Source organism: Malus domestica, chromosome 02, assembly GCF_042453785.1.
Source record: "Malus domestica chromosome 02, GDT2T_hap1".
NCBI classification, from domain to species: domain Eukaryota; kingdom Viridiplantae; phylum Streptophyta; class Magnoliopsida; order Rosales; family Rosaceae; genus Malus; species Malus domestica.
In genome coordinates, this window is record NC_091662.1 from 35,872,569 (window position 1) to 35,899,870 (window position 27,302).

Consider the following 27,302-nt stretch of genomic DNA (forward strand, 5'->3'; position numbering starts at 1 on the left):
GAATTGGAAGTGACTTTGCTCAGAAGAACCAAAAAAACTTAGGAACTCTATGTGGCACTAAGTCACTCATGTATCTTACCATGCAATGTATAAAGTGTAAAATATTGTACTAATTCATTATATATAAATGATTATGGTGTGTTTAAACTTCTTTCATTAATTACTACATATTTTCTATACTCACAATGTTTGCCAGCTCGCTATATAATCAACCTAAATAAGTTAAATCCATCATGCAATGTATTTCCTTCCAATTTTTTTGTGATAAACTAATAGATAATTGACTAAATATACATTCTGCAAAGTTTCAATAAAAATTTCCAAGTTTTTCTTACAATTTCCGTGGTTTTTATTCAATTTTTATCGATATCGATAATATCCCGATATTTCCGTGTTTTTAAACTACTGATATTCCGATATCATCAATATTTAATACCTTGGTTGCAAACAACTCAGAATGAATTAGATAATGAGCTTTATATTCTTGGAAAGCTACTGATGTCTATTTTCTGGAGCATTTTGCGTCTTGTTAATATCATTTTTCTAGAAGAAGTTATGCCCGTTTTAACACTGAAAGGTTTTCAAGAGGTTAAGTAGTTTGTAACTGACAAGAAGCTATGAAAGCAATCAACCCAATAAATCCTAGCAGCCAAAACTGATGCAGCCAAGAAAACCACAAGCCAACCGATACCTATTCAAATATCAAAAGAAATTAAATTAAAGATAAGAATAAAATGGGAGTAATTGGCATAAAGGCTACCCAAGGAGTACAATTGTTTTTTCATTTCCTCTCACTTATTGACATCATTCAATGGCTATCTAATTGGATGAGTTATGGAGAAGGAAATGATGCAGCAAGGATGTGGCTTAAGGGAAATGAACGGGAGGAAGAAAAGTAAGGCAAAAAGAAGGAACGTTGGGGGAGGAAGAAAAGCAAGGTAGCAAGAGACTTCATTCTCTTCTTTCGGTTATCTCCTCGAACTCATGTCTTTTTTTTAGTTTAATTTAAGAATTATGTGTAGCTAAATTTTTAAAAGTTAGGGGCTGTTTTGAAGCCTCGAATATGATTGCCAGTTTGTTATGACATTTTGTTTTAATTTCTTTTATGAAAGATGAAAATTGATTCAATATCTATGTCAGTGATGAATTCTTTATATGTTTTCTATGGATGCCATACTTAGTAAACATTTCTAGGATTCTAATGCTATGAATATGTGTGTGTCTGCCCTTGTCGAGTGAGGATTTACATATGTTCTAAAGTAGTACTTGTTAATTGTGATTAACATGTGAACCAATTTCTAGGATAAGTAAGCAATGCCAGTACTTACGAATCCTTGTGATGACTCAAACTCTTTTAGTTTTTAATGATTTCTATTTGTTAAATCTATGAACACGCCATTTTAAATTGCATGTCATGGACTAAGTTAAGTTGAAAAAACCATTCTTTTAACATACTGCATAAGAAAGAGTAATAAGTTGAGTTCTAACAGTGAAGCTGACTTGATCATCTTCATCCAAAAATAAAAGAAATTTTAAAGAAACATAACATGTTTGCATGATCATTTGGTGGTGGATATCAATTCCCCTAACTCGTTTTTTTAATTTGTGAACTAAAATCTATTTTCGTTATTTCATTTTTGTTTTTGTCCTATTTTTGTTCAATTTAATTAAATTAGCAAATCAACTCCAAAAATCCCAAAAAGTTTGTATGAGTGTATCTGTGTCTGTCTAGTTTCTGCATATAAAATTTCGTTAAATTTAGATAAGTGTAAATCGGTCTAATAATTAGTTTTCGATGGCTGATTAGTAAAGGAGTAGTAGCCCAGTTTTTATGATATTTTAAGTAATTAAATAAAATGAAAGACTCTTATTTTTATTTGTTACAATTGACAAATCCTAGTGTTAATAAGAAAAATCAATGGAACATTTACGTGCTACTTTATGATGTGCCTTTAATCCTATCAGAGTGCAAAGTTAATAAGAAATTAAATTAAGTGACAAATTTTAATTTTTTTAATGGCTTAGTAAAACACAAGTTCTGTTTTTTTTTTCAATAATTTCCCTTTTATAACATCTTGTCACTATTGGGTCCTAGTGTTATCTTCTCGAAACTTTTTATGAAAAGGACACATATACTCTCCAGATCTGAATCTAAAGATCAATATATCCGAACTATTGAAATTTGATTGAATAGTTATACCTTATAACTATTATAATTTTTAGGAATGCCGGCGTTCTATCAAATTTCAATTGGCCCGATCTATTAATCCCTAGGCTCAGATCGGAGAGGAACTGTGTTCTTCTGAAAAAATACCACTTCCAGTTTTGGCTCAGCTTAATCAAAGCTTATTGTACGCTTTTGAGATAGTCGTCTCCGACTCTACAGGGAGAGGATGAGTGGAGAAACAATGGTGGTGTGTGTAACAGGAGCCTCCGGTTACATAGCATCATGGTTGGTGAAGCTCTTATTACAAGCTCTTATTACAAAGGGGTTATACTGTCAAAGCCACTGTTCGCGACCCAAGTCAGTATTTATGTAGCTGCTCTTATGTAATCTTCATGTTTTTCAAACAATTCTTTGAGTACTTTTCGTTTTTGAATTCTGGGTTTTGTGTACTGTTCTTTTTTCCAAAAGAAAAAAAAAAGGGGCATCTAGTAGTCATATTCTTCTGATATATCTTCATCTGGATTCTGGAGTTCAAGTCTGGTTCTTGAAGTCCAGCTAAGCAGTTTATCAAGTTGTGGACTCAAATTATGAGTCCCCGTGTATGGGAGTAAAAACATTTTGAGTGGATACGTATAGAGGAATAGTTGAAAATACGGGGTTAATTTTAAGTTTTTATCCCCTTGCATCGGAGATAGCCTCAAACTTATTACCCCAAACTTTGTGCAAGTAGATAAAGCGATAGAGCTGCAGCATTGCTTTGTTTGAAATTTGAATCCCGAATTTGCATGTCACCAATTTACAGTTTTGGGTTACTAAAATATTTTTTCTTCAAAAGTTGATCCTAATTAGAAATAATTTTTTTTCCTGATTGGTTTGAATTAAAGGCATGAGCTAAGTGGAAGTTATGATATTTGGTTGTGCCCCTTGGCCAGCAGTCACCACTGTAAATTCTACTAGAAGCAAGCAAAGCATTGCAGTAGTGTCATATTCTGTTCAATTGGCATCACTCATAAATTTTGCTATGGTAGTATTATCGGTACAAGGGAACGTATAAATCTACTTCTGGGCAGCTCAATTTCCTATTTAAGCTTCACTTTGTGTATTCAACATTCGCCACTTTGCCTAGTACATAAGAGTCCCAACTCGTGTTGTATTCTTCGTTTCAACTCAATTGTTCTCTTTGCGTAATCCCCAGGTGATCCAAAGAAAACAGAACACTTGCTGTCACTAGATGGAGCAAAAGAAAGGCTTCATTTGTTCAAAGCAGATTTATTAGAAGAAGGATCTTTTGACACCGCAGTTGATGGATGTCAAGGCGTTTTTCATACAGTGTCTCCTGTTCAGTTTTCAGCCACTGACCCACAGGTTTATCCCTTCACTTTCCAATATTCCATTATTCTAGTAATGATATGTTGGTACAGGTCTTCTCTCACCAATCATGCGTAGTAATTTAAGCATAACTTGCTTAATCAACATCAACTATGTTGCTGAAAATTTTGAAAGTAAGCTTTTGCTGAAAATTTTGAAAATAAGCTTTGTCAAGTCTTTATGAACAAGAAATAAGAAAATTGTATTGCATCAGTTGTTTGCAGAGAAATATCTAGTCCAAGACCAAACTTATAACAAGAGTCAAGACAAAACAGAAATGCATAAGGCAGTTGCATATAAATGTATAAATCTAGACCTTGTCTATCCATTTCCTCTCGACTGGAACATGACCACGCGAGCGCACGTGTTTTTCTATATGTGTTGAAGAATCAATAGACGTTCAATACTTTTATGTGAAAAATGGTAATGTTACTTATTCTCCATATTTCAGGCAGAAATAGTTGAGCCCGCTGTGAAGGGAACACTTAATGTTCGAAAATCATGCACGAAATTTACTACTGTCAAGAGAGTGGTCTTAACATCTTCTATGGCTTCAGTAATTATGAGTGGAAAACCTCTGACCTCTGATGTGGTTTTTGATGAAACATGGTATTCGGATCCACTGTTTTGTGAGAAGAACAAGGTACTAAAGCAATTTCCAATACATATTTATCTTTCTCCAAGTTTCAAATTTTATTTGTTAATTTGTTCTATTTCCATGTCCAATGCAAACTTATCAGTTGTCTGGATGCAATTATAGACGATATATATGATGGAATTTATCTTATTTGGTTTTGTTTTCCAATGTTCTTTACTGGTTTGTGCATTTTCGGAGTTCAAGATGTATCGTTGGTTGCCTTCTATATTTGCAGCTCATTTTGGATCTAACTGGCACACAATCAGGCAAAATCTTCGGCATTGAACTATCCGTTGTGTGTTGTCTTTATTGCTCCGAGAAAATAGAAAAGTACAATATATGTAGGCTGTATAATTGTATATTACTCAAAGTCTGCCAAATAGTTAATCCGAGTCTTTGAATTATATTAGATAAATAAGTAACCTTAATATAAAGCAATGCTGTATATATTCCTTTAGCATGAACTACGAACTCAGTAAGAACTATTTTATTTGTTCAGCAATGGTATGTACTCTCAAAAACTTTAGCTGAGGAGGCTGCCTGGAAATACGCTAAAGCAAATGGAATTGACTTGGTTACAATGAATCCAGGGTTGGTGATAGGTCCACTCTTACAGCCAACTCTTAATCTCTCCGTGAAGATGATTCAGAATCTCATAACCAGTACAGGTAAATGTCAGCAACTATCCTTTTAATCTTGCATGATTAAGGCACAGTACGAATGTATGATGGAAGGTCAAAATTAATTTCGTTTGAGGTAGATATCATGGCAGGTTTAGTCTTTAGATGGAGGCCTTATCCTAGTAAAGTTACCGTATTAGATGTGGCAGGCTTAAAGCATGAATGTTTATCTGAACTTGCCAACATGTTGCTTCCAGTAACAAATAAAATATATGCAAATGGTCAGAAATATACAACTGATCTGGTAAACAGTAATTTTCTGGGCTGTTAAATTCTACTAGCTAGTAGAATATATTCAACCTCTCTGTTTAAAAGATCCTAGTGAGTCAAGCAGTCGATATGCTTTTCTCTCCCTCTTGTGCAGGTACCGAAACACTACCCCTTTCAAATTACCGGTTCGTTGATGTTAGGGATGTTGTCTCTGCTCATATTCTGGCATTTGAAGTTCCTTCAGCAAGTGGAAGATACTGTTTAGTTTCAAATGTTACCCACTCTTCCGAGGTTCTGAGGATTATACAAGAACTTTATCCCACTTTGCACCACCCTGAAAAGTAAGTTATTGGAAAATTTCTGTGAGTAATTGATGCCGTTTCCATTAATTAAGATTGCATTTTACACGGGGAGTCACTGAAAGATTTCTAAGTTTTTTTGTTGCTTTTGTTATTGGCAGATGTGAGATTGGCAGTACTTCAGACCCGATATATCAAGTATCCTCAGAGAAGGCAAAAGGTTTAGGAATTAATTTCCGTCCTTTGGAAGTAAGTCTTAGGGATACAATTGAAAGCCTGAAGGAGAAGGGCTTCCTCAAGATTTGAAATATGCAATTGACACAGAAGCTTGTTAATTTATTGCAATGAAGCGCTGAAAAATAATATGTTTTGCCGGTAAGACTTTCAAGTTAATCTGCAGACACTCACAAAATTGACTACGCAAATGCTCAGACGTAGCTTTCAGATCATTCTGTATGGCTCAATAACACTTAGTGGGATAAAACTATGTTGTTGTTGTTGTAGTTGTTTGTTGTCATAATACCGATGACGTGTTGATTCGTAGTGTTTGAGCAGATGAAATAATGAGATGCTTTCATAATCAATGTTTATTGCATAAACAATGACTTCCAACCAGATGCTTTCATTTTCAAATTAGGGATTGTATTTTTTCGTTTTTTTCCATAAGAAAAATTTATGGGATCCAATTCAGATTCTAAAGTCTTGATATGGGCAGTCAAACGTGGTTTTGAAGTCAAGATACGTCTCCTTGGGCTCTATGTTTGCAGGGATATAGGCCCATAATTATAGTTGTTTAGTTTTGGGTTTGGCCCTCATTAGCCTAATGCATTGGGCACACATCCTCTTAACTTTCTTTCAATTTCGATTTACACTAATATTGTTCTCAACTTCAGTATCTACGTCTATACTAGGTAAGATCCGCACCATTTTATTTCAAAATGCCTCTTAGGGAGAACTACCATTTATGGCCTGTTTTAAAACTGTATCATTTGGCGTCTAAATAGTTCTATTTAGAAGAAGGATCTTTCGACACTGGGCTCGATGGATGTGAGGAGTTTTCCTTGCAGCATCCCCTACACAATTTTCAGCCACTGACCCGCAGGTTTGTCCTTTCACTTCATCATTCAAATATTTTATCGTGTGTCCGCCGCACTGGCACAGGTAGAACCCGACATACCTTCAAGAATTCTGAAATGTAGAAACCGGAATGATATGTTTCTTCATAATTCAAGCAGAAATAGTTGAGCCTGCAGTGAAAGAATCACTTAATGTCCTAAAATCATGCATGATATTCCCCGTTGTCAAGAGAGTGGTTTTAACATCTTCTATGACTTATGTTATGGTTACCAAAGAAACACCTCTGACCTGTGGTTCTAGACGAAACATGCTACTCGGATCCACTTATTTGTCAGAATAACGAGGTGTGTACGGATGTTTCTAATACTCAAAGTCTGCCATATCAGTGATCTGATTTCCCTATAATTAATGAGGACACTAGCCTTCATGCACGCGCGTAAAAGACATTTTTTGAATCACAGCGTACTACGCGCGGCTGCACATTTTTTTAATCACATTATTACTAGCTCATTGTGAGGCTAAGCCCTATCCCTCCCATTTAGTATAGATAATATCGTTTGTTCAAAAAAAAAATCATTTGCAAACTAATTGAATCACATTATTATGCACGTGCGAAAGACTTTTTTTATAACCGATACTATACGCCTCTTAAGACATTTTGTGTCACATCTCAGTCTTGGCTCTGCCATAGCACGATATTGTCCGCTTTGGACCCCGACCGCGCTTTCACGATTTTGTTTATGGGAACTCACATGAGAACTTCCTAGTGGGTCACCCATCCTAGGAATGCTCTCGCCTGAACTCGCTTAACTTCGAAATTTCGATGGAATCCGAAACCAGTGAGTTCCCAAAAGGCCTCGTGCTATATGGAGGTGGGCATGTACATATAAGGCACATCACTCCCTCTCCGTTGGTCGACGTGGGATGTTAAATTTGAACTTATTTAAAAATAGAGAAAATATTATTTAATAAGCAACTGATTGAATTACATTATTGCTAGCCCTTTGTTTGTTTGCCAAGAACGCAGTGCTCACAAAACTCTATCTTTCTAGTTTTGCTAATTTTAAACATCATTGCAATGCTTTTTCTCTTACATGTCCCAACCTCATGTGCCATAATGCATACAAATCACTTTTGGCACTTTGCACTTCATCAGCTACCATAGCCACTCCATTCTCCAAAGTCTTTCCTTGTAGCATAAAGCAAGCCATTACAAGGCCCTTTCATTACGTCAAGTACTCCTTTAGTAACTTTGAGCACATTGTTATCAGAGTAAAACTTGTAGCCTTGTGACTCGAGGGTGCCTAGTGAGATCAAATTTTTCTTCAGATTCGGGACATATCTTACACCATACAATTCTCAAACCACAACATCATGATGCTTGATCCTGATGCTTCCAATTGCTTGAGTTGTGCATGGCTTATCATTTCCCATATACACAGTTTCATTCATAACTTTGAAGCTTGAAAACCAATGCCTTTGAGAAGTCACGTGATGAGTACAACTTGTGTCGAGCACCCACTCTTTCATATAATCCACAGTGCTCGATGCAGGTAGGGCATAGACAAATTCCTCATCCTCCATTTCAACCATATTTGTTTCTGAGTCATCCTCCTTTCCTTCCTTCTTCTAGTGTCATTTCTCATGATAAAAGGCACATACATCTTTGTCCAAGAACTCCTACTATTTGAGACTCCTCGAGTATGAGAACTCCTGTTTTTCTTGTACGAACCTTTCTTTTCTTTCGTTGTCCCTCTCACCATCAAAGCTTTAGAGTTATTCCTTTCTTGCCTGTCAAGGTGTCTAACCTCATGATTCATAAGAGCACTTGAGATTTCACTATACTTAATTGTCTCCCTGCCATAAATCCAAGTAGTCACTAAGGGCTCATAGGATTTAGGCAATAAGTTCATCAGAATCAAAGCTTTGTCTTCGTCCTTGATTATCTCTTCAAGATTTACCAGTTCGGCTAGAAACTTGTTAAACTCTTCTAGATGGCCAATCATCTTCGTGCCCTCTCTATACTTGAACCTATACATCTTGCTCTTAAGATGCAGTCAATTCTCTGCACTCTTCTTCCTAGCCCACAATTCCTTTGCAGAAGTTATGTTCATCGCATCATACTTCTGTTGCTTTCCCAAGCATAGCCGAATCGTAGAACATGCATGAGCATTCAATCTTTCCATTTCTTCTTTCTTCATTGATAACGACATATCCCCTAACACAACAACCAAACCTTGTTGTATCAAGACATCTCAAACCTCACACTGCTACATAGCAAAGTTGTTCGTTCCATCAAATTTATCAATTTCAAACCTAGCACTTTGAACCGTCATCTTGGTTCCGCTAGTGCCAGACTTTTCTTCAACATCATCACCACTAGTGGAATCATGTCTTCGTCATTGCTTGATAGTCACAACCCACGTAAGAACCTAAGCTCGGATACCACGTGTTGTAAACTAAACCAAGACAATCAAGCAATAAACAAAACACAAACGATTTCAGAGTTCCTTCAATATAGGAGTACCTCTTTAACAATGAAAGTTTATTTTTTACTAACGAATACAAGAGAACTCACAAAACACAAAGTGTTCTCAAGTATACAAACTATGCCTCTCAAAACTCTCACACAAAAAACTCTATCCCACATCCATCTATTTATACTGATAGATGTCATGGGTTTACACAAAGTTTCTAAAATATAGGAAACCAAATCCTATACTAAAACCGAACTCCAAACAAACTAGGAAACATAAATCCAGATATCTTGAGTCCAAGATATCCTAATCTTTATTTGATTCTTGTTTTAGTTTAGCCATGTTGATTTAATGCCAAATCCAACAATATTTTAAACCAGTTAATCGTTCTTTACAACGATCTTGTCTAGAGTGTAGAAATTAATTGGCATTTAAATCTCATATATCTTTATTAATTCATTTCAATTCTTTTGTTTTAAATTTTAGAAATGCATGGAAAAACTCACTTTTGAATCAATTCATGTGAAATAAAAGATTGGAAATCAGGCTGTATGCAAAAAATAAGATGAGGTGTTGATCTCGAAGTGTTTGTTCATAATATACTCTCAAAAACTTTAGCTGAGGACGCTGCCTGAAAATACGCTAAAGCAAATGGAATTGACTTCGTTACAATGAATCCAGGGTTTGTGATAGGTCCACTCTGACAGCCAACTCTCAATCTCTCCATGGAGATAATTCAAACTCTCATAACCGGTACAGATAAACTTCAGCAACTATCCTTTTGATCTTGCATGATTAAAGCACAGTATGAATGTATGATGGAAGGTCAAATTAATTTGGTCTGATGTAGATATCATGGCAGGTTTAGATGGAGGCCTTCTCCTAGTAAAGTTACCGTACGAGATGTGGCAGGCTTAAAGCATGAATGTTTATCTGAACTTACTAACCTGTTGCTACAGTAATTTTCTGGGCCGTTAAATTCAACTAGCCATTAGAATGTATTCAACCTCTCTGTTTAAAAGAACCTAGTGAGTCAAGCAGTCGATATGCTTCTCTCTCACTCTTGTGCAGGTACCCGGAACACTATCCCTTTCAAGTAACCGGTTCGTTGATGTTAGGGATGTTGTCTCTGCTCATATTCTGGCATTTGAAGTTCCTTCAGCCAGTGGAAGATATTGTTTAGTTTCAAATGTTTCACTAGCTTCCCGAGGTTCTGAGGATTATACAAGAACTTTATCCCACTTTGCACCTTTCTGAAAAGTAATTTATTCGAAAATTACCATGAGTAATTCATGCCGTTTCCATTAATTAAGATTACTCATGAGCAGCCAAAACCAAATGGGAGTGGAATAACATTAGCTTTCATTACAATATCAATTTGACAATGACACTGCACAAACCATTCTTTTTTATTTTTTCCCTTTATATTTTGAAATATACATCTTTAGAAAAGAGAGATCGAATTCTACGCATGAGTCACTGAAAGTGGCATATTTCTAAGTTTTTTCTTTTGTTGTCAGTATTCGCAGATGTGAGGTTGGCAGTACTTCAGACTCGATATATCAAGTATCCGCAGAGAAAGCAAAAGGTTTAGGAGTTTATTTTCTTCCTTTGGAAGTAAGTCTTAGGGACAAAATTGAAAGCCTGAAGGAGAAGGGCTTCCTCAAGATTTGAAATATGCAATTGGCACTAAAACTTGTTCATTTAGTGCAATGAGTTGCTGAAAAATAATGGTTCATGTTAAGACTTTCTTAGGTTAATCTGCAGACACCTACGTGATTGACTATGCAAACGTTCAGACGTTGCTTTCAGATCGGTGGCTCAATAAAATTGCGGGAATGCATGGAAGAAACTCATTTTTTTTATTTTTTTAATATTACCGGTGACGTGTTGGTTCGCGGTGTTTGTCTGCTTGAGCAGATGAAGTAATCAGATGCTTTCTTAATCAATGTTTAATAAGGTGTTTTGTAATTTTTGTTTTTGAACTTTTAGTACAGGTAATATTCTACACTAATTAGGACGTAGCGTGTTAGCAGACATTAGATTTAGGTTTAGTTCATACGAGAAAATATACCCGCGTGTTGCTGCAGGACTTGAATGTATTAGTCGCAATAGGCATTAATAGTTTCCACTCAAAGCAACTAAAAAGACGTAGCACCTAAGAATCAATGAACAATTGAGACATCTTACTCATATTTCAAATCCGTATTGAACACAAGTTCTATTTCTTCTTCAAATTGAATCGACATCATTGATCAAGCAATTAAACATTCCTACCGGCAAATAATTGACCCAAGAGTTGAGCAGATATATAGGGATTGGAAAAATACAAAGTGAGCACCAATGATACCGCACCACTACAAAGAGCATATCACTCACCAGCTAATCTAGCTTGAAAAGATAGGGAAAGAACCTTGATTGAGATCTTCAATCACTGAGACAGCCCAAATGAATAGAGAAAACACAATTAATAAACACGGGGGCAAAGAACCTGAGAAACAGAAACAAACTTCTGTGCACAAAAAATTTGTGCAAGTAAACAAATATCCAGTTGTATTGAGACTTGAATGATCCATGTTTTATAATATAACTTAAACCCAACCATGAATTTACAAAAAATTTATATAGAATTATTAACATAACTCAGAAAAAAAAAAAAAAAAACACTCAACTTTGCAATTAAATTTCTTACATAACTTAAACCCGACAAATTTAACTAATTGGGTTCATCCACAAAATAAATTTTAACATAACCTCATAGAGTTTCTTCTAACCAAGTAAACCAATACTCAACAAAAAACATGTAGACAAAGCTCTTATCAAAATCACAATATTGTAATGAACAGGAACTTCAAAATAATCTTAGCTACACACTTTTCCAAAACAAAGGTAAAATCTACTTTGTAACTTAACTTAATATACCAAACCACCAATTTAGTCACCTAAAATTCATAACCAACACAGAAAACAACTCCAAATCCTCAGGTTTACACATGTATGAGCCAAAGGTCAAGTTTTTACAAAACACTCATCCCACAATATGAAAAAGCAAATCGAAGAATTTAATTTTTGTATAGAAATAAGCCAAAGGTTCAATTTTTACAAACACGGTCATTTTATACACAATAAGCATGCATAAAAACATAAAACTTGACAAATATTCATTAACTTCTCAACCAATACAAAGAACTTAGTGGGTGCTGATGAATGAAAAATAATTCAGAATTGTTTTTACATTTTTATTATTTTCTAAGTTTTTCACGGAGCCAAATTAAACCGACATGCTTAAAAAAAAAATTGATACCTGTAAGGTTGGAGTTATGTAAATCCAATTTCACTACCACCTTCTGCAGAGAGAATAATTTTCAATTAACAAATTGTTTTGGGAGAGAAAATGGAAATTCATTAATACAAATACCAATTCCGATTTCTAGGATTTTAGGGTCTTCTATTACCCTTGCAACTGTAAGCCTAAAAATCCCAGAAAAATGCCAAGAAGCTTAAGCAGAAAAAATCATATTTTCAACAACCAAAACCCAACATCGATTTAATCATAAATGAAAGAAGAAATTAAAATCTAAACACAGAGTCACAAATTAATGAATTGAAAACCCACAAAAAAAATAACATAAAATAAAAATAAAAATAAAAATAGGCAACTGATCTTAAAACAAAGAATAAATACACAGAAAAGAGAGAAGAATACCCAAAATGAGAGAAAATGAAACAAATATATAGAGAGAACCATCCCCCAAAACTTGACCTAACTGTACTAAAAAATTTGAAAATAACCAATAGCCTTTTAATCACTACATGTAGGGGACAATATTGAAATCCAATACAAAACTAAGGATTTTCAAATGCCACAATATTTAACAACTACCATACATAGTTCTTTAAAAATGAGTATAATAAACTAACCTGTCGCAACAGCAAACAACAAAAAAAAAAAAAAAAAAAAAAAAAAAAAAAATCAAAGAACACAATATTCTTTCATATTTTCTAATCAATTTTAAACCCAGAAATGGTTACATCTAGACCTTTTATTTACACCCCACCTGTTGCTCTACCCTTGCATCTATTAATCTAAATTCATTCAAGAAACAATGCAGAGGAGAAAATCCAAAAATAAGAATGTCCCCTAGATTCTTTTTTTCATTTATTTCTCACAAATCAATCATATATTTAAAATCCAAGTATGAAAGCTTTACAAAGATAAATAAAAAATGTACATAACTAATTAGGCTTTGAACATGCAATCAGGGCGCATAATTATATACCTAAAAATGGCAAGGAACCAGCTTCTTCCTCTCACGACCAGAATTTCTGAAATTTCCAAAGAAAATAAATTCATTAGCAATTCAGAGAAATTCAAGTACCAAATCTGATTAAATTTTAGACAAATGACCAAAGCTACACCAAATAAATGAGATTAAAAACATTTTGAATCTAAGAAATAGAAGAATGATCATATTAAGACTCCTAATATGACTATATTCAAACATTTTACAGACGAAAGGGCGGGGGAAGGCAGATTATAGCACTGTGAACAAAGAGATAAAGTGAGATTATAAGTTTTGACATATAACAAAGTTCAAACGAACTACAGATTATGCATGTGTTTAGTAAACAAAAGAAAACAGTGCTGATATTTGTATATCGAAGAAATAAAACTGTGTAGTTAAAGGCACTCAAAATTAAAAGATAATGGTGAATTGGTGATGCAGATGCTAAGATTAGCAATTGGATTAGCTTTTGTTCTACAATTGGGGATGCAGATGCTAAGATGGCTTTGGAAAACAAAGCAATTGGAGTCGTATCTTTCCAAATCAGGAGAAGCAAACTGGCAAAATTTATCATAAATTAGAGGCATACCTTTCTGAAGTGTGGAATCAGAGCCAGCAGAAAACTGGTAGTACCCTGAAATTAACAATAAATTTAACAAATTGGATGATGAAAATCAAAACAAAGAAGCCCTAAGAAGCAATTAAAAGGGAAAGAGAGGTACATCTACAATGAAGTTCAGATTAAGAGGGTGTGATTTTAGCTTTTGGGTTACTCAGGGCCAGGGTTGTAATCCATATTCATATTAGAGATGAGAGTAGAATTGAAAGCACTTCCCAAATTATACACTGTATTTTCCTTCAACCTAAAAATAGAATTAACCCTTCACATATTGGGTTCCGAAAACCACATAAGGAGCAACAACAACAACAACAACAAAGCCTTTTCCCACTAAGTGGGGTCGGCTAGCATAAGGAGCAAAGTCTAAAATATCAATTTCAATTTAATACTGACCAGATCTCAATAAACATAAAAGTAAATCAAAGAACGTACACACCACGCCTATGCATGTACATTTGCTTATGCACATGAAAAATAATACACATGTGAATAAAATTAGACATTTTTAAACCTTTACCATCCTGACCACTATGAGAAACTTTGTCACAGCTGCAGTCATAGATTGCAAAACCACGCCTCTTCTTTACTTGGTCTTCTTAATCCTCTCCTTAATTTCACTCCAAAATTCACACATAAATGACCAACCAGGGTCCTTGTGGAACAAAACCCAAAACTGAAGTTCTCATCCTAATCAATTGATTCAATTTTTAACAAATACACATAAATATTAAAGAGCAACATGCCATGTTGAACAAAACAAATGATTGATAAACTTAAGGAGTGTGTCTGAGAAGGCTTTGGTAAGGCTAAAAGTGTTTCTAAATACCAAGATTTGAGCAGAAATAACTAAAAGTGTTATTGAATAGAATTAAATTGCAGTATAAATAGACTTCAATATAAACCATTTACCCTGAAAACCACAACCATGAATAGAATTAAAGTGTAAGTAAACTAATATTTTGTACAATAAATATATAAGGGATATACATGATGCATAAAGTCTCCCATGTTTCCGAAACGAAAACGCTGCAAATCCAAGATATATGGCCAAATAATTAGTCAACCGGTAATGGATTGCTGGATATTCTTAGCTGCCTTTGTAGTTCTTGTTTGTCATATTCGAATACAACTCAGGAAAAATAAATGTAAACACAAAGAGAGAAGAAGATATAAGACAATTACCTATTTGGTGAGTTCTTGGACCTATTTAGAGTCACTGGAATGAAATGAAGCTAACTCTGCAACAGAGAAACAAACTAAAAGTCAAAATCCAGAAATCCAAGTTTAATAACCAATGAAGTGAAACTTTGCTTGCTATGTATGGATATGCATGCTATAAAAAACCATTCATTTGTGGTAATTTGTATAGTAGACCGCCAAACAATATATATAATTATTCAAACAGACTAAGACTCCTAATCAAATCAAATCGTTTCTGGTGCAGCTGCTGAACAATCGAGAGCCGAAACGACTCCTGCTTTTGAGTGACAGAAAACTCTGCAGTGACTAGTAATAACAAAGAGTTGGGATCACGATACTCACCAAGACCAGATCAAAGAGAACATTCTGATCAGCTTTGATCTCGTTGATGAAGTCCGACAAACTTCTTGATAGTCTAATCGTCGCTCTTGCTGACGTCGGTGCTATTGCCGTCTCGACGCTTGACATGCTTCTGGCCGCAGTGGCGAAGCCAGAAATTGTTTAGGGGAGGGGCGATATTTAAAAGGGTAAAAGTCCCAAGAAACTGTAGATAACCAAATCCTTTTAGATAGTCAATAACATTAATGTCATTCTTAATTTATCAATACAAACAAGTTATAGTTGTTGTCTATGAGGTTTCATGTCATAAAAATATCGCATAATAGACTCATTATCAATAAAAAAAGAAGAAGACGTATCTCTCAATGTAAACAATCATGTTATCAGTCAACCATTAATATCTCATTTCATCATTTTCTTTGATGAGTGATATATCATATGTGGCATCTAATTATCCTGTTAATCGGATTTAAAAACTTAGCTAGAAAAACTCGAACAAATAGATCACCGAAACATAAGTAATCACACTTTAATTATAACTTTTAATTATATTGACAAGGAACAAAAATAGTGGGGTTTCAATATAGTTAAAATTTTAGATTTTGTGTTGTTGGAATACATGTGACATTAGTCTTTTATTTCAACCTTCTCGCTTCTACTCATGCCACATGTATTATACTAACACGAAAAGTTAAAATTTCACTATTTTTATTCCTTGTTAATATAATTAAAAGTTGTAATTATACTTTGATTAATTAAAAATTGGGGAACCTAGACGGGTCTTGCAGACATGATTTAAATGAAAGTGGTGGGTTTGCCAAACGAAATGGACGGTCAAGATAAAGAAAATGAAACACTAACCATTTAAGTTTTAACATAATTGGGGGTGGGGGACAAGTGTGGTCTCCTGCTGTTTTGTTTTCTTTTATTTTTATTTTTTTTTGTCATTAGTTAAATTTGGGGGTGGGGGGATTCGAACCTTGGATGAGGTGGGAGTTTTCTTGGCTCTAGTGCTACTGCACTAGGCCCCCATTCTCGAAAACGGTCCCTTTTACTTTGGCTGTCTACGCACTGTTTCACTTAATTCTACCTTTCCACAACTACGCCATTTGCCTGGGATTTAAACAAAAAAACCAGAAACGTAGCGGCGCCGCGCAGAGTACCAAAACTAGCGCCGGCAAAGCAGAGCGGCAGCAGCTAGCAGAGGGGCGGAAATCTGGATCTTAGGCATGAATTCCGGCGACCGGAGGGGCGGCCGCACCTCCTCGCGCCTATGTGGCTTCGCCACTGTCTGGCCGTACTCGATGACTTTGGTGACGATGTGGCTGGTTACATTGGGGAGAGGGATCGCATTATTGGTGTAGTCGTCTTCCACCATCTGCTTCATGGTGTGCGACTCCATAGCAATCGTCTCATCGACCTCGAACACCTCGCGGCTGGTGAGACTGAGAATGGCGAGAGAGAATCGGTGAGGGATTTTATGGAAATGACTGAGTGAGAAAAGGGAGGGATGAGGGGAACATCTTCGTGTGATGGAGGGACTTGTGGATGTCCATGGCGTAGTCGACCGTGTTGGTCATGTTTAGGAGCTCGATCATGGACTTGAGGATCTGCTCATCTGGATACATCTGACGCTCCTGCAGGAACGGGAGGAGGGAAAAAACATGAAGAAATTTGCGTTTAGGGGTCTGGGTTTGTCGTTGAATACTGGAACGATACGAAGAAATTAGGGTTTGCAGAGAGTACCATCGATCCCAATCAGTCCCGACAATTAAGATGACAAAAGTACCCTCCAAACTTTTAATCCGGGCCGTCCGATCTTAACCGTAGATGGGCATTCCCATCATTTGAACACCCAAAGGACCGGCCTCATCAACAATTGAGGTAAGCCCAGCAAACACAGCCCAAAACGAACTAACCCAACCGCCTTCACCATAGTGGCAATCTTGTAAATAAACTGAAATATGGTGCAAAACACTGTTCACATGAATAGTGCAATTTCCCCTCCTTTTTTAGACTAAAGTAATAATTCGTGCCACGTAAACAATTTTTACGGATATATTGACAAGGTTTGACGATAGAGTGCAAGTGAATAGAAAATTAAGAATTTGAGTTTAGAGAGCTTAATGAAATACGAGTTGAAAATGAATAGATTTATAACATCTGGTCACAAATGGATCCCAATATTTATAATAACAACAGTGACTTATTTATTTGACCTTACTGTTCACCTAACTTTCTATAAAATAAACACCAATTTTTCTGAACTTCCAAAAAGGTTTCATGTTTAGACACTCCGAAATCACCTTAATCAAAGCTTATTGCAAGCTTTTGAGATAGACGCCCACCCCCAGCAGGAAGAGGATGAGTGGAGGAACAAAGGTGGTATGTGTAACAGGAGCCTCAGGTTACATAGCATCATGGTTGGTCAAACTCTTATTACAAAGGGGTTATACCGTCAAAGCCACTGTTCGTGATCCAAGTCAGTATTTCTGTACCTGCTCTTATGTAATCTTATGTCTTCAAACAATTCCTTGAGTACTTTCCGTTTTTGACTTCTGGGTTTTGTGTACTGTTTTGTTTCCAAAAGAAAAAAGGAGCATCGAGTAGTCATATTCTTCCGATATATCTTCAACTGGATTTTGGGAGAAAAACAATTGGAGTGCATACGTACAGAGGAATAGTTGAAAATACGGGCCTAAATTTGAAGTTTTTATCCCCGTTCGGAGATAGCCTCAAGCTTATTAGCCCAAAGGTTCTGCAAGTAGATAAAACGATAGAGTTGCAGCAGGGCTTTGCTTGAAATTTGAATCCCGAATTGTGTATGTCACCAATTTACATTTTTGGGTTACTAAAATGATTTTTCTTCAAAATTTGATCCTAATTAATTTAGAAATAACTTTTTTCCAAATTAGTTTGCAATAAAGGCATGAACTAAGTGGGTGTTATGATGTTTGCGTGTGCCCCTTAACCAGCAATCAGCACTGTAAACTCTACTAGAAGCAGGCAAAACATTGCAGAAGTAGGGTCTCAATTTGTTCATTTGGCCTCACTCATAAATTTTGTTGTAGTAATATTATCGGTACCAAAAGAACGTATTAATCTACTTCTGGGCAGCTAAGTTTCCCATTTAACCATCACTCTGGGTAGTCAGCATTCGCCTCTTTGCCTTGAACACATGAGTCCCAACACATGTGTTGTATTCTTCGTTTCAACTCATTAGCTATGTTTGTGTACTCCGCAGGTGATTCAAAGAAAACAGAACACTTGCTCTCACTAGATGGAGCAAAGGAAAGGCTTCGTTTGTTCAAAGCAGATTTATTAGAAGAAGGATCTTTTGACACCGTAGTTGACGGATGTCAAGGCGTTTTTCATACAGCATCTCCTGTTCAGTTTTCAGTCACTGACCCACAGGTTTATCCCTTCACTTCATTGTTCCAATATTCTACCATTCTAGTAATGGTGTGTTGGTTACAGGTCTTTTTTCACCAAACGTGCATAACTTGTTAATCAACATCAACTACGTTGCTGAAAATTTTGAAAATAAGCATTGTCAAGTCTTTATCAATAGGAAAAAAGAAAATAGTATTGCATCTGTTGTTTACGGATAAATATCCAGTCCAAGAGCAAACTTATAACAGGAGTCCAGACAAAACAGAAATGACTAAGGCAGTTGCATGAAAACGTATAAATCTTGACCTTGTATCCATTTTCTCTCTACTGGAGCATGACGCGAGTGCACGTCTGTTTCTGTATGTGTTTAAAGAATCGATATATGTTCAATTCTTTAATGTAAAAAATGGTAATGTTACTTATTCTCCATGTTTCAGGCAGAACTAGTTGAGCCTGCAGTGAAGGGAACACTTAATGTTCTAAAATCATGCGCGAAATTTCCTACTGTCAAGAGAGTGGTTTTAACATCTTCTATGGCTTCAGTATCGGTGAATGGGAAACCTCTGACATCTGATGTGGTTTTGGATGAAACATGGTATTCGGATCCACTTGTTTGTGAGAAGAACGAGGTACGAATGGAATACATATTATCTTTCCCCAAGTTTCACATTATATTCGTTGTTAATTAGTGCTATTTCCATGGCCAATGGAATCTTAATCTGATTTTATAAAGTGTGACCTTATCAGTTGTGTGGATGCAATTATAGAAGATATGAATGATGAAATTTATCCTTGCTTTTGTTTTCCACCGCTCTTTACTTGTTTGTGCATTGTTGGAGTTCTAGATGTCTTGCTGGTTGCCTGCTATATTTGCAGCTCATATTGGACCAAAGCCTGCACACAATCAAGCACAGTCATCAGAATTGAACTAGCTGTTGTTTGTTGTTTTTATTGCTCCAAATAAAAAAGAAGAGTACAGCATATGTAGGCTGTATAACTGTATAAGTAACCTTAACATAAAACTATGCTGTATATCTTCCTTTAATATGAACTACGAACTCAGTACGAACTATTTTATTTGTTCAGAGATGGTATGCGCTCTCAAAAACTTTAGCTGAGGAGGCTGCCTGGAAATACGCTAAAGAAAATGGAATTGACTTGGTTACAATGAATCCAGGGTTTGTGATAGGTCCACTCTTACAGCCAACACTTAATCTCACTGTGGAGATGATTCAGAATCTCATAACCGGTACAGGTAAACTTCAGCAATTATCATTTTGATCTTGCATGATTGAGGCACAGTATGAATGTATAATGGAAGCTCAAAATTAATTTCATGTGAGGTAGATATCGTGGCAGGTTTAGTCTTTAGATGGAGGCCTTCTCCTATTAAAGTTACCGTATTAGATGTGGCAGGCTTAAAGCATGAATGTTTATCTGAACTTACCAACTTGTTGCTTCCAGTAACAAATAAATTTTATGCAAATGATCAGAAATATACAACTGATATGGTAAACAGTAATTTTATGGGCTGTTAAATTGTACCATCCTGTAGAATTATTCAACCTCTCTGTTTAAGATCCGTGAGTTATGCGGTCGATTTGCTTTTGTTTCTCTCTTGTGTAGGTACCAAAACACTACCCCTTTCAAATTACCGGTCCATTGATGTTAGGGATGTTGTCTCTGCTCATATTCTGGCATTTGAAGTTCCTTCAGCAAGTGGAAGATATTGTTTAGTTTCAAATGTTACACACGCTTCCGAGGTTCTGAAGATTATACAAGACCTTTATCCCACTTTGCACCTTCCTGAAAAGTAAGTTATTGGAAAATTACCGTGAGTAATTGATGCTGTTTCCATTAATTAAGATTACTCATGAGTAGCCAAAACCAAATGGGAATAGAATAACATTAGCTCTCATAACAATGTGCTTTTGACAGTGACAGTGCACCAAACCATTTTTTTTTTTTTTCCTTTGTATTTTAAAATGTACATTTTGAAAAGGGAGATCAAATTTTACGCCGGGAGTTGCTGAAAGTGGCATATTTCTAAGTTGTTTGTTGTTGTCATTATTGGCAGATGTGAGATTGGTAGTAGTTCAGACCCGAAATATCCAATATCAGCAGAGAAAGCAAAAGGTTTAGGAATTAATTTCCTTCCGTTGGAAGTCAGTCTTAGAGACACAATTGAAAGCCTGAAGGAGAAGGGCTTCCTCAAGATTTGAAATATGCAATTGAAACAGAAACTTGTTAATCTAGGGCAATAAGATGCTGAAAAATAATATGTTTCCTGTTAAGACTTTATTATGTTAATCTGCAGACCCCCAAAAACAGTGTACCTTACTAAGTGGTCTTAGCGAGACCCCCAAAAAACTATGGGGTCGCTAATCCCGTCTTCAACTCTTGCGTGTACCTTACTAAGTTGTTTCCTGTTAAGACTTCCTTAAGTCAAACTGCAGACGCTCACAGAATTAACTACACAAACGCTCAGAAATTGCTTTCAGATCCTTCTGTATGGCTCAATAAAAATGCAGGAATGCACGGAAGAAAGTCAACTTTAATTTTTTTAATAATACCGATGATGTGTTGATTCGCGGATATTGAGTAGATGAAATATTTAGATGCTTTCTTAGTCAATGTTTAATACATGAACAATGACTTCCAACCAGATGCTTTCATTTTCAAATTACGGGTTTTGTATTTTGTTTTTGTTTCAATAAGAAAAATTTATAGGATCCAATTCAGATTCTGAAAATCTTGATCTGGGCAGTCAAACGTGGTTCTGAAATCAAGTTATGTCTCCTTGGACTTTATGTTTGAAGGGATATAGTCCTACATTTATGCTTGCTTAGTTTTCGCTCTTGGGTTTGCCCTCCTCATCCTAGTGTGTTGGAGCCCACATCCTCTTAAGCGTCTTAGGACTTACACCAATATTGTCCTCAACTTCAACATCTAGGTCCATACCAAGTGGGATCTGCACCACTTTATTTCAAAATGCCTCTTAGGGAGAACTACCATTTATGGCCTGTGCTGAGTCAATTTTATACTATATATTTTACTCTATTCTTAGTATGTTCTGGTTATTATTTTGGTGAAATTTTGATACTTTGATTTATATTTCTAATGTAAGACATGCAACTTTCTCTTGAGCAAAAAGTGACGAAACGGTTGAAATTTGGAGTAATTCCAATTGTAGGATGTTCGTGAGTCTCTCGGCTTGTTCATGTTAAAGTTTTAAATTTTCTATCAAGCGATTAATTTAAGGCGATGAAATAAAAGATCAACTTGCAAGGCTGTCAAAGTGACTTTTTGGCATATTTGGGCTGTGTCCATACTAGGTGAGATATGCACCATTTTATTTCAAAATGCCCTCAAATGGAGAACCACCATTTTGGGCCTGTTTTATAACTTCATTTGACGTCCAAATAGTTCTATTTAGGGAGTTTGACATACCCTGACAAAACTTTTACTTGGCATAAAACTTGTAGCAAACTTGTCCTTAGAACCAAGGACAAAATTCACTAAAACAACCCAACCCACAACTCAAAACCATATGCCTTTTATTTATCAACCTGCAAGGTTGTTCAAGAAAGTTAAAGGTAACTTAATAGTATCTCAAGTCCCTAGTGATAGTACTCTATTATTTCATGCATTCTACAGATAATTCAAAGAAAACAGAGCACTTGCTCTCGCTAGATGGAGCCAAAGAAAGGCTTTTTTTGTTCAAAGCAGATTATTAGAAGAAGGATCTTTCGACGCTGTGCTCAATCGATGTGAAGGAATATTTCATACAGCATCGCCTACACAATTTCCAGCCACTCACCTGCAGGTTTGTCCTTTCATTTCATGCTTCAAATATTCTATCGTGTGTATGCGGCACTGGGTTACAGGTAGAACCAAACATACTTTCAAGACTTTTGAACAGAAATGATATGTTTCTCCACAATCAGGCAGAAATAGTTGCTGCAGTGAAAGAAACACTCAATGTTCTAAAATCATGTGTGAAATTCCCCGCTGTCAAGAGAGTGGTTTTTGACATCTTACATGACTTCTGTTATGGTGATCAAAGAAATACCTCTGACCTCTGATGTGGTTCTGGACGAAATATGCTACTCGGATCCACTTATTTGTCAAAAGAACGAGGTATGTATGTATCTCTGTATGTATGTATGCTTCTAATACTCAAAAGTCAGCGAAATCCTTGATCTGGTTTCCCTAGAATTAATGACATAAAGGAAAGCTTAGCAAAAGACAACGCAATACATCTGTCTTATATTTATAAGAAAACTAACGAAAATTGTTTGAAAACTTTAGCTACTTTAGCTTTTAACTATAAGGACAAAGTAAATGTGTAAGTGAATAGTACCATGAGTGATTTTTAAGCTAAAAATATTCTTAACGTTAAAAATGAACCGTATTAACAATTTTTCATTAAAACTCATATTTATAAGCTTGCTAAACCGACTTACCTAGTCGGTGGAATTGGACTCTTCCATTTTGGCCACAAGTTTGTGAAATAAATAAACACCCATTGTCCCAACTTTTTATTGTAAGCTGTTGAGATAGTCTCCTACCCCAGCAGGGAGAGGATGAGTGGAGAAAGAGGGGTGGTGTGTGTAACAGGAGCCTCAGGTTACATAGCATCATGGTTGGTGAAGCTCTTGCTACAAAGGGGTTATGCTGTCAGAGCCACTGTTCGCGACCCAAGTCAGTATTTCTGTACTTGCTCTTATGTAATCTTCATGTTTCGAAACAATTCTATGAGTACTTTTCGTTTTTGAATTCTGGGTGTTGTTTACTGTTCTGTTTTCCGAAAGAAAAATGAAGCATCTAGTAGTCATATTCTTCTGATATATCTTGACCTGGACTCCGGAGTTCAAACTATGAGTCCCCGTGCATTGGGAGATGAAGAATTTGAGTGCATACGTATAGAGGAATAGTTGAAAATTCCGGCCTAAATTTTAAGTTTTTATCCCCGTTCGGAGATAGCCTCAAGCTTATTAGCCCAAAGTTTCTGCGAATAGATAAAACGATACAGTTGCAGCAGGGCTTTGCTTGAAATTTGAATCCCGAATTGTGTATGTCACCAATTTACATTTTTGGGTTACTAAAATGATTTTTCTTCAAAATTTGATCCTAATTAATTTAGAAATAACTTTTTCCAAATTAGTTTGCAATAAAGGCATGAACTAAGTGGGTGTAATGATGTTTGGGTGTGCCCCTTAACCAGCAATCAGCACAGTAAACTCTATTAGAAGCAGGCAAAACATTGCAGAAGTAGGGTCTCAATTTGTTCATTTGGCCTCACTCATAAATTTTGTTGTAGTAATATTATCGGTCCCAAAAGAACGTATTAATCTACTTCTGGGCAGCTAAGTTTCCCGTTTAACCCTCACTGTGGGTAGTCAGCATTCGCCACTTTGCCTAGTACACATAAGTCCCAACACGTGTGTTGTTTTCTTCGTTTCAACTCATTAGTCGTGTTTGTGTATTCCGCAGGTGATCCAAAGAAAACAGAACACTTGCTCTTACTAGATGGAGCAAAAGAAAGGCTTCATTTGTTTAGAGCAGATTTATTAGAAGAAGGATCTTTTGACACTGTAGTTGATGGATGTCGAGGCGTTTTTCATACAGCATCTCCTGTCCAGTTTTCAGTCACAGACCCGCAGGTTTATCCCTTCACTTCATTGTTCCAATATTCTACTATTCTAGTAATGGTGTGTCGGTTACAGGTCTTTTTTTCGCCAAACATACATAACTTGTTATCCAACATCAACTATGTTGCTGAAAATTTTGAAAATAAGCATTGTCAAGTCTTTATCAATAAGAAAAAAGAAAATAGTATTGCATCAGTTGTTTACAGAGAAATATCCAGTCCAAGAGCAAACTTATAACAAGAGTCCAGACAAAACAGAAATGACTAAGGCAGTTGCATGAAAACGTATAAATCTTGACCTTGTATCCATTCTCTCTCTACTGGAGCATGGCGCGAGCGCATGTGTGTTTCTATACATGTTTAACGAACCAATACTTTAATGTAAAAAAATTGTAATGTTACTTATTCTCCATGTTTCAGGCAGAACTAGTTGAGCCTGCAGTGAAGGGAACAACACTTAATATTCTAAAATCATGTGCGAAATTTCCTACTGTCAAGAGAGTAGTTTTAACATCTTCTACGGCTTCAGTATCGGTGATTGGGAAACCTCTGACCCCTGGTGTGGTTTTGGATGAAACATGGTATTCGAATCCACTTGATTGTGAGAAGATCAAGTTACGAATGGAATACATATTATCTTTCTCCAAATTTCACATTTTATTCGTTGTTAATTTGTTCTATTTCCATGTCCATTGGAAACTTAATCTGATTTTGTGAAGTGTGACCTTAGTTGTCTGGATGCAATTATAGAAGATATGAATGATGGAATTTATCCTTGCTTTTGTTTTCCCCCATTCTTTACTTGTTTGTGCGTTGACGGAGTTCAAAATGTCTCGCTGGTTGCCTTCTATATTTGCAGTTCAATTTGGACCAAAACCTGCACACAATCAAGCACAATCATCAGCATTGAACAATCTGTTGTGTGTTGTTTTTATTGCTCCGAAGAAAAAAGAAGACTACAACATATTTAGGCTGTATAACTGTATATTAATCAAAGTCTGCCAAATAGTTAACCCGAGTCTTTGACTTATATTAGAAATACAAGTAACCTTAACATAAAACAGTGCTGTATTATCTTCCTTTAGTATGAACTACGAACTGAGTACAAACTATTTTATTTGTTCAGAACTGGTATGCGCTCTAAAAAACTTTAGCTGAGGAGGCTGCCTGGAAATACGCTAAAGCAAATGGAATTGACTTGGTTACAATGCATCCAGCATATGTGATAGGTCCACTCTTGCAGCCAACACTGAATCTCACCGTGGAGATGATTTGGAATTTCATAACCGGTACAGGTAAACTTCAGCAACTATCCTTTTGATCTTGCATGATTAAGGTCAAAATTATTTTCATGTGCGGTAGATATCATGGCAAGTTTAGATGGAGGCCTTCTCCTATAAAAGTTACCATAGTAGAAGGTCAGAAATATACAACTGATGTGGTAAACAGTAATTTTATGGGCTGTTAAGTTCTACTAGCCAGTAGAATTATTCAACCGCTCTGTTTAAGATCCGTGAGTCATGCAGTCGATTTTCTTTTGGTTCTCTCCTGTGCAGGTACCGAAACACTACCCCTTTCAAATTACTGGTCCGTTGATGTTAGGGATGTTGCCACTGCTCATATTCTGGCATTTGAAGTTCCTTCAGCAAGTGGAAGATATTGTTTAGTTGCAAATGTTACACATGCTTATGAGGTTCTGAAGATTATACAAGAACCTTATCCCACTTTGCACCTTCCTGAAAAGTAAGTTATTGGAAAATTTCCGTAAGTAATTGATGCCGTTTCCATTAACTAAGATTACTCATAAGTAGCCAAAACCAAATGGGAGCAGAATAACATTAGCTTTCATAACAATGTGCATTTGATGGTGACACTGCACAAACCATTTTTTTTTGTTCCTTTAAGATTTTAAAATATGCATTTTGAAAAGAGCGAAAATTTTACATTGAAAGTGGCATACTTCTAAGTTTTTCGTTGTTGTCATTACTGGCAGATGTGAGGTTGGCAGTACTTTAGAACCGAAATATCACGTATCCACAGAGAAAGCAAAAAGTTTGGCAAGTAATCTCCTTCCTCTGGAAGTAACTCTCAGGGACACAATTGAAAGCCTGAAGGAGAAGGGCTTCCTCAAGATTTGAAATATGCAATTTCCCCATAAACTTGTTAAGTCAGTGCAATGAGACTTTCTTACGTTAATTATGCAGACACCCACAGGGTTCACTTCTCAAACGCTCAGACATTGTTTTCGGATCGTTCTGTATAATTCAATAAAATTGTAGAATTGCATGGAAAAAACTTGATTTATGATCATTCGAAATAATACCTATGACTTGTCGGTTCGCAGTGTTTTAGCAGATGAAATAAGCAGATCCTTTCTTAATCGCAGTTTAATACATAAACAATGACTTCCAACCAGATAAAATAATAATTAACGTTTTTCTTTCATATTGTTTTTTATTTTTTTCAATATGCATACTAAACAATGATTGCCATTACACAACAGAACCACAGAAGGCCAGCTAACTTTCCACCTTAAGTAACGACCAACTCTACCATGGTTTAATTGAAGTTGTAAGAGATAGACACAGAAAAAAATGAGTGGAGGAACGAAGGTTGTGTGTGTAACAGGAGCCTCCGGCTACATAGGCTCGTGGCTTGTGAAGCTCTTACTGCAAAGAGGTTATACAGTCAAAGCTACCGTTCGAGACCCAAGTAGGTATTACTTCTAGTTCTTAACCTTCTTCCGATTTACACCAATATTGTCCTTAACTTCAGCATCTAGGTTCATACTAGTGGGATCTGCCCCATTTTATTTCAAAACACATCCCCTACAAGTTAGAGAGAAATACCACTTATGGCCGGTCTTATAACAATTTCGTTTTTAGTTTTTTACTTTT

General features: G+C 35.9%; 1 protein-coding gene, 1 long non-coding RNA gene and 3 pseudogenes across 3 annotated transcripts; 4 read left to right on the top strand and 1 right to left on the bottom strand.

Annotated features, from left to right (window-relative positions):
• Positions 1-2,257: 2,257 nt before the first annotated feature.
• Positions 2,258-5,960, top strand: LOC103412866 (phenylacetaldehyde reductase-like; annotated as a pseudogene). Its single transcript, XR_011574376.1, has 6 exons — positions 2,258-2,524; positions 3,363-3,532; positions 3,987-4,178; positions 4,672-4,840; positions 5,217-5,403; positions 5,523-5,960. The product of XR_011574376.1 is annotated as a phenylacetaldehyde reductase-like (transcript).
• A 76-nt stretch (positions 5,961-6,036) lies between these two features.
• On the top strand, positions 6,037-10,599 carry LOC139192095 (phenylacetaldehyde reductase-like; annotated as a pseudogene).
• A 481-nt stretch (positions 10,600-11,080) lies between these two features.
• Positions 11,081-14,114, bottom strand: LOC103408373 (uncharacterized). The gene is made up of 4 exons (XR_003770389.2): positions 13,791-14,114; positions 13,196-13,241; positions 12,220-12,262; positions 11,081-11,349 (listed from the first exon to the last, which is right to left on the bottom strand). It is a non-coding gene; the product is annotated as an uncharacterized lncRNA (long non-coding RNA).
• Positions 14,115-17,575: 3,461 nt separating this feature from the next.
• On the top strand, positions 17,576-21,202 carry LOC103412895 (phenylacetaldehyde reductase-like). The gene is made up of 6 exons (XM_070810249.1): positions 17,576-17,841; positions 18,604-18,773; positions 19,190-19,381; positions 19,839-20,007; positions 20,379-20,565; positions 20,830-21,202. Exons 1-6 carry the CDS (start codon positions 17,724-17,726, stop codon positions 20,972-20,974), a joined length of 981 nt encoding a protein of 326 aa, XP_070666350.1. The 5' UTR covers positions 17,576-17,723; the 3' UTR covers positions 20,975-21,202.
• A 2,065-nt stretch (positions 21,203-23,267) lies between these two features.
• On the top strand, positions 23,268-26,744 carry LOC103412887 (phenylacetaldehyde reductase-like; annotated as a pseudogene).
• The last annotated feature ends 558 nt before the right edge of the window (positions 26,745-27,302 follow it).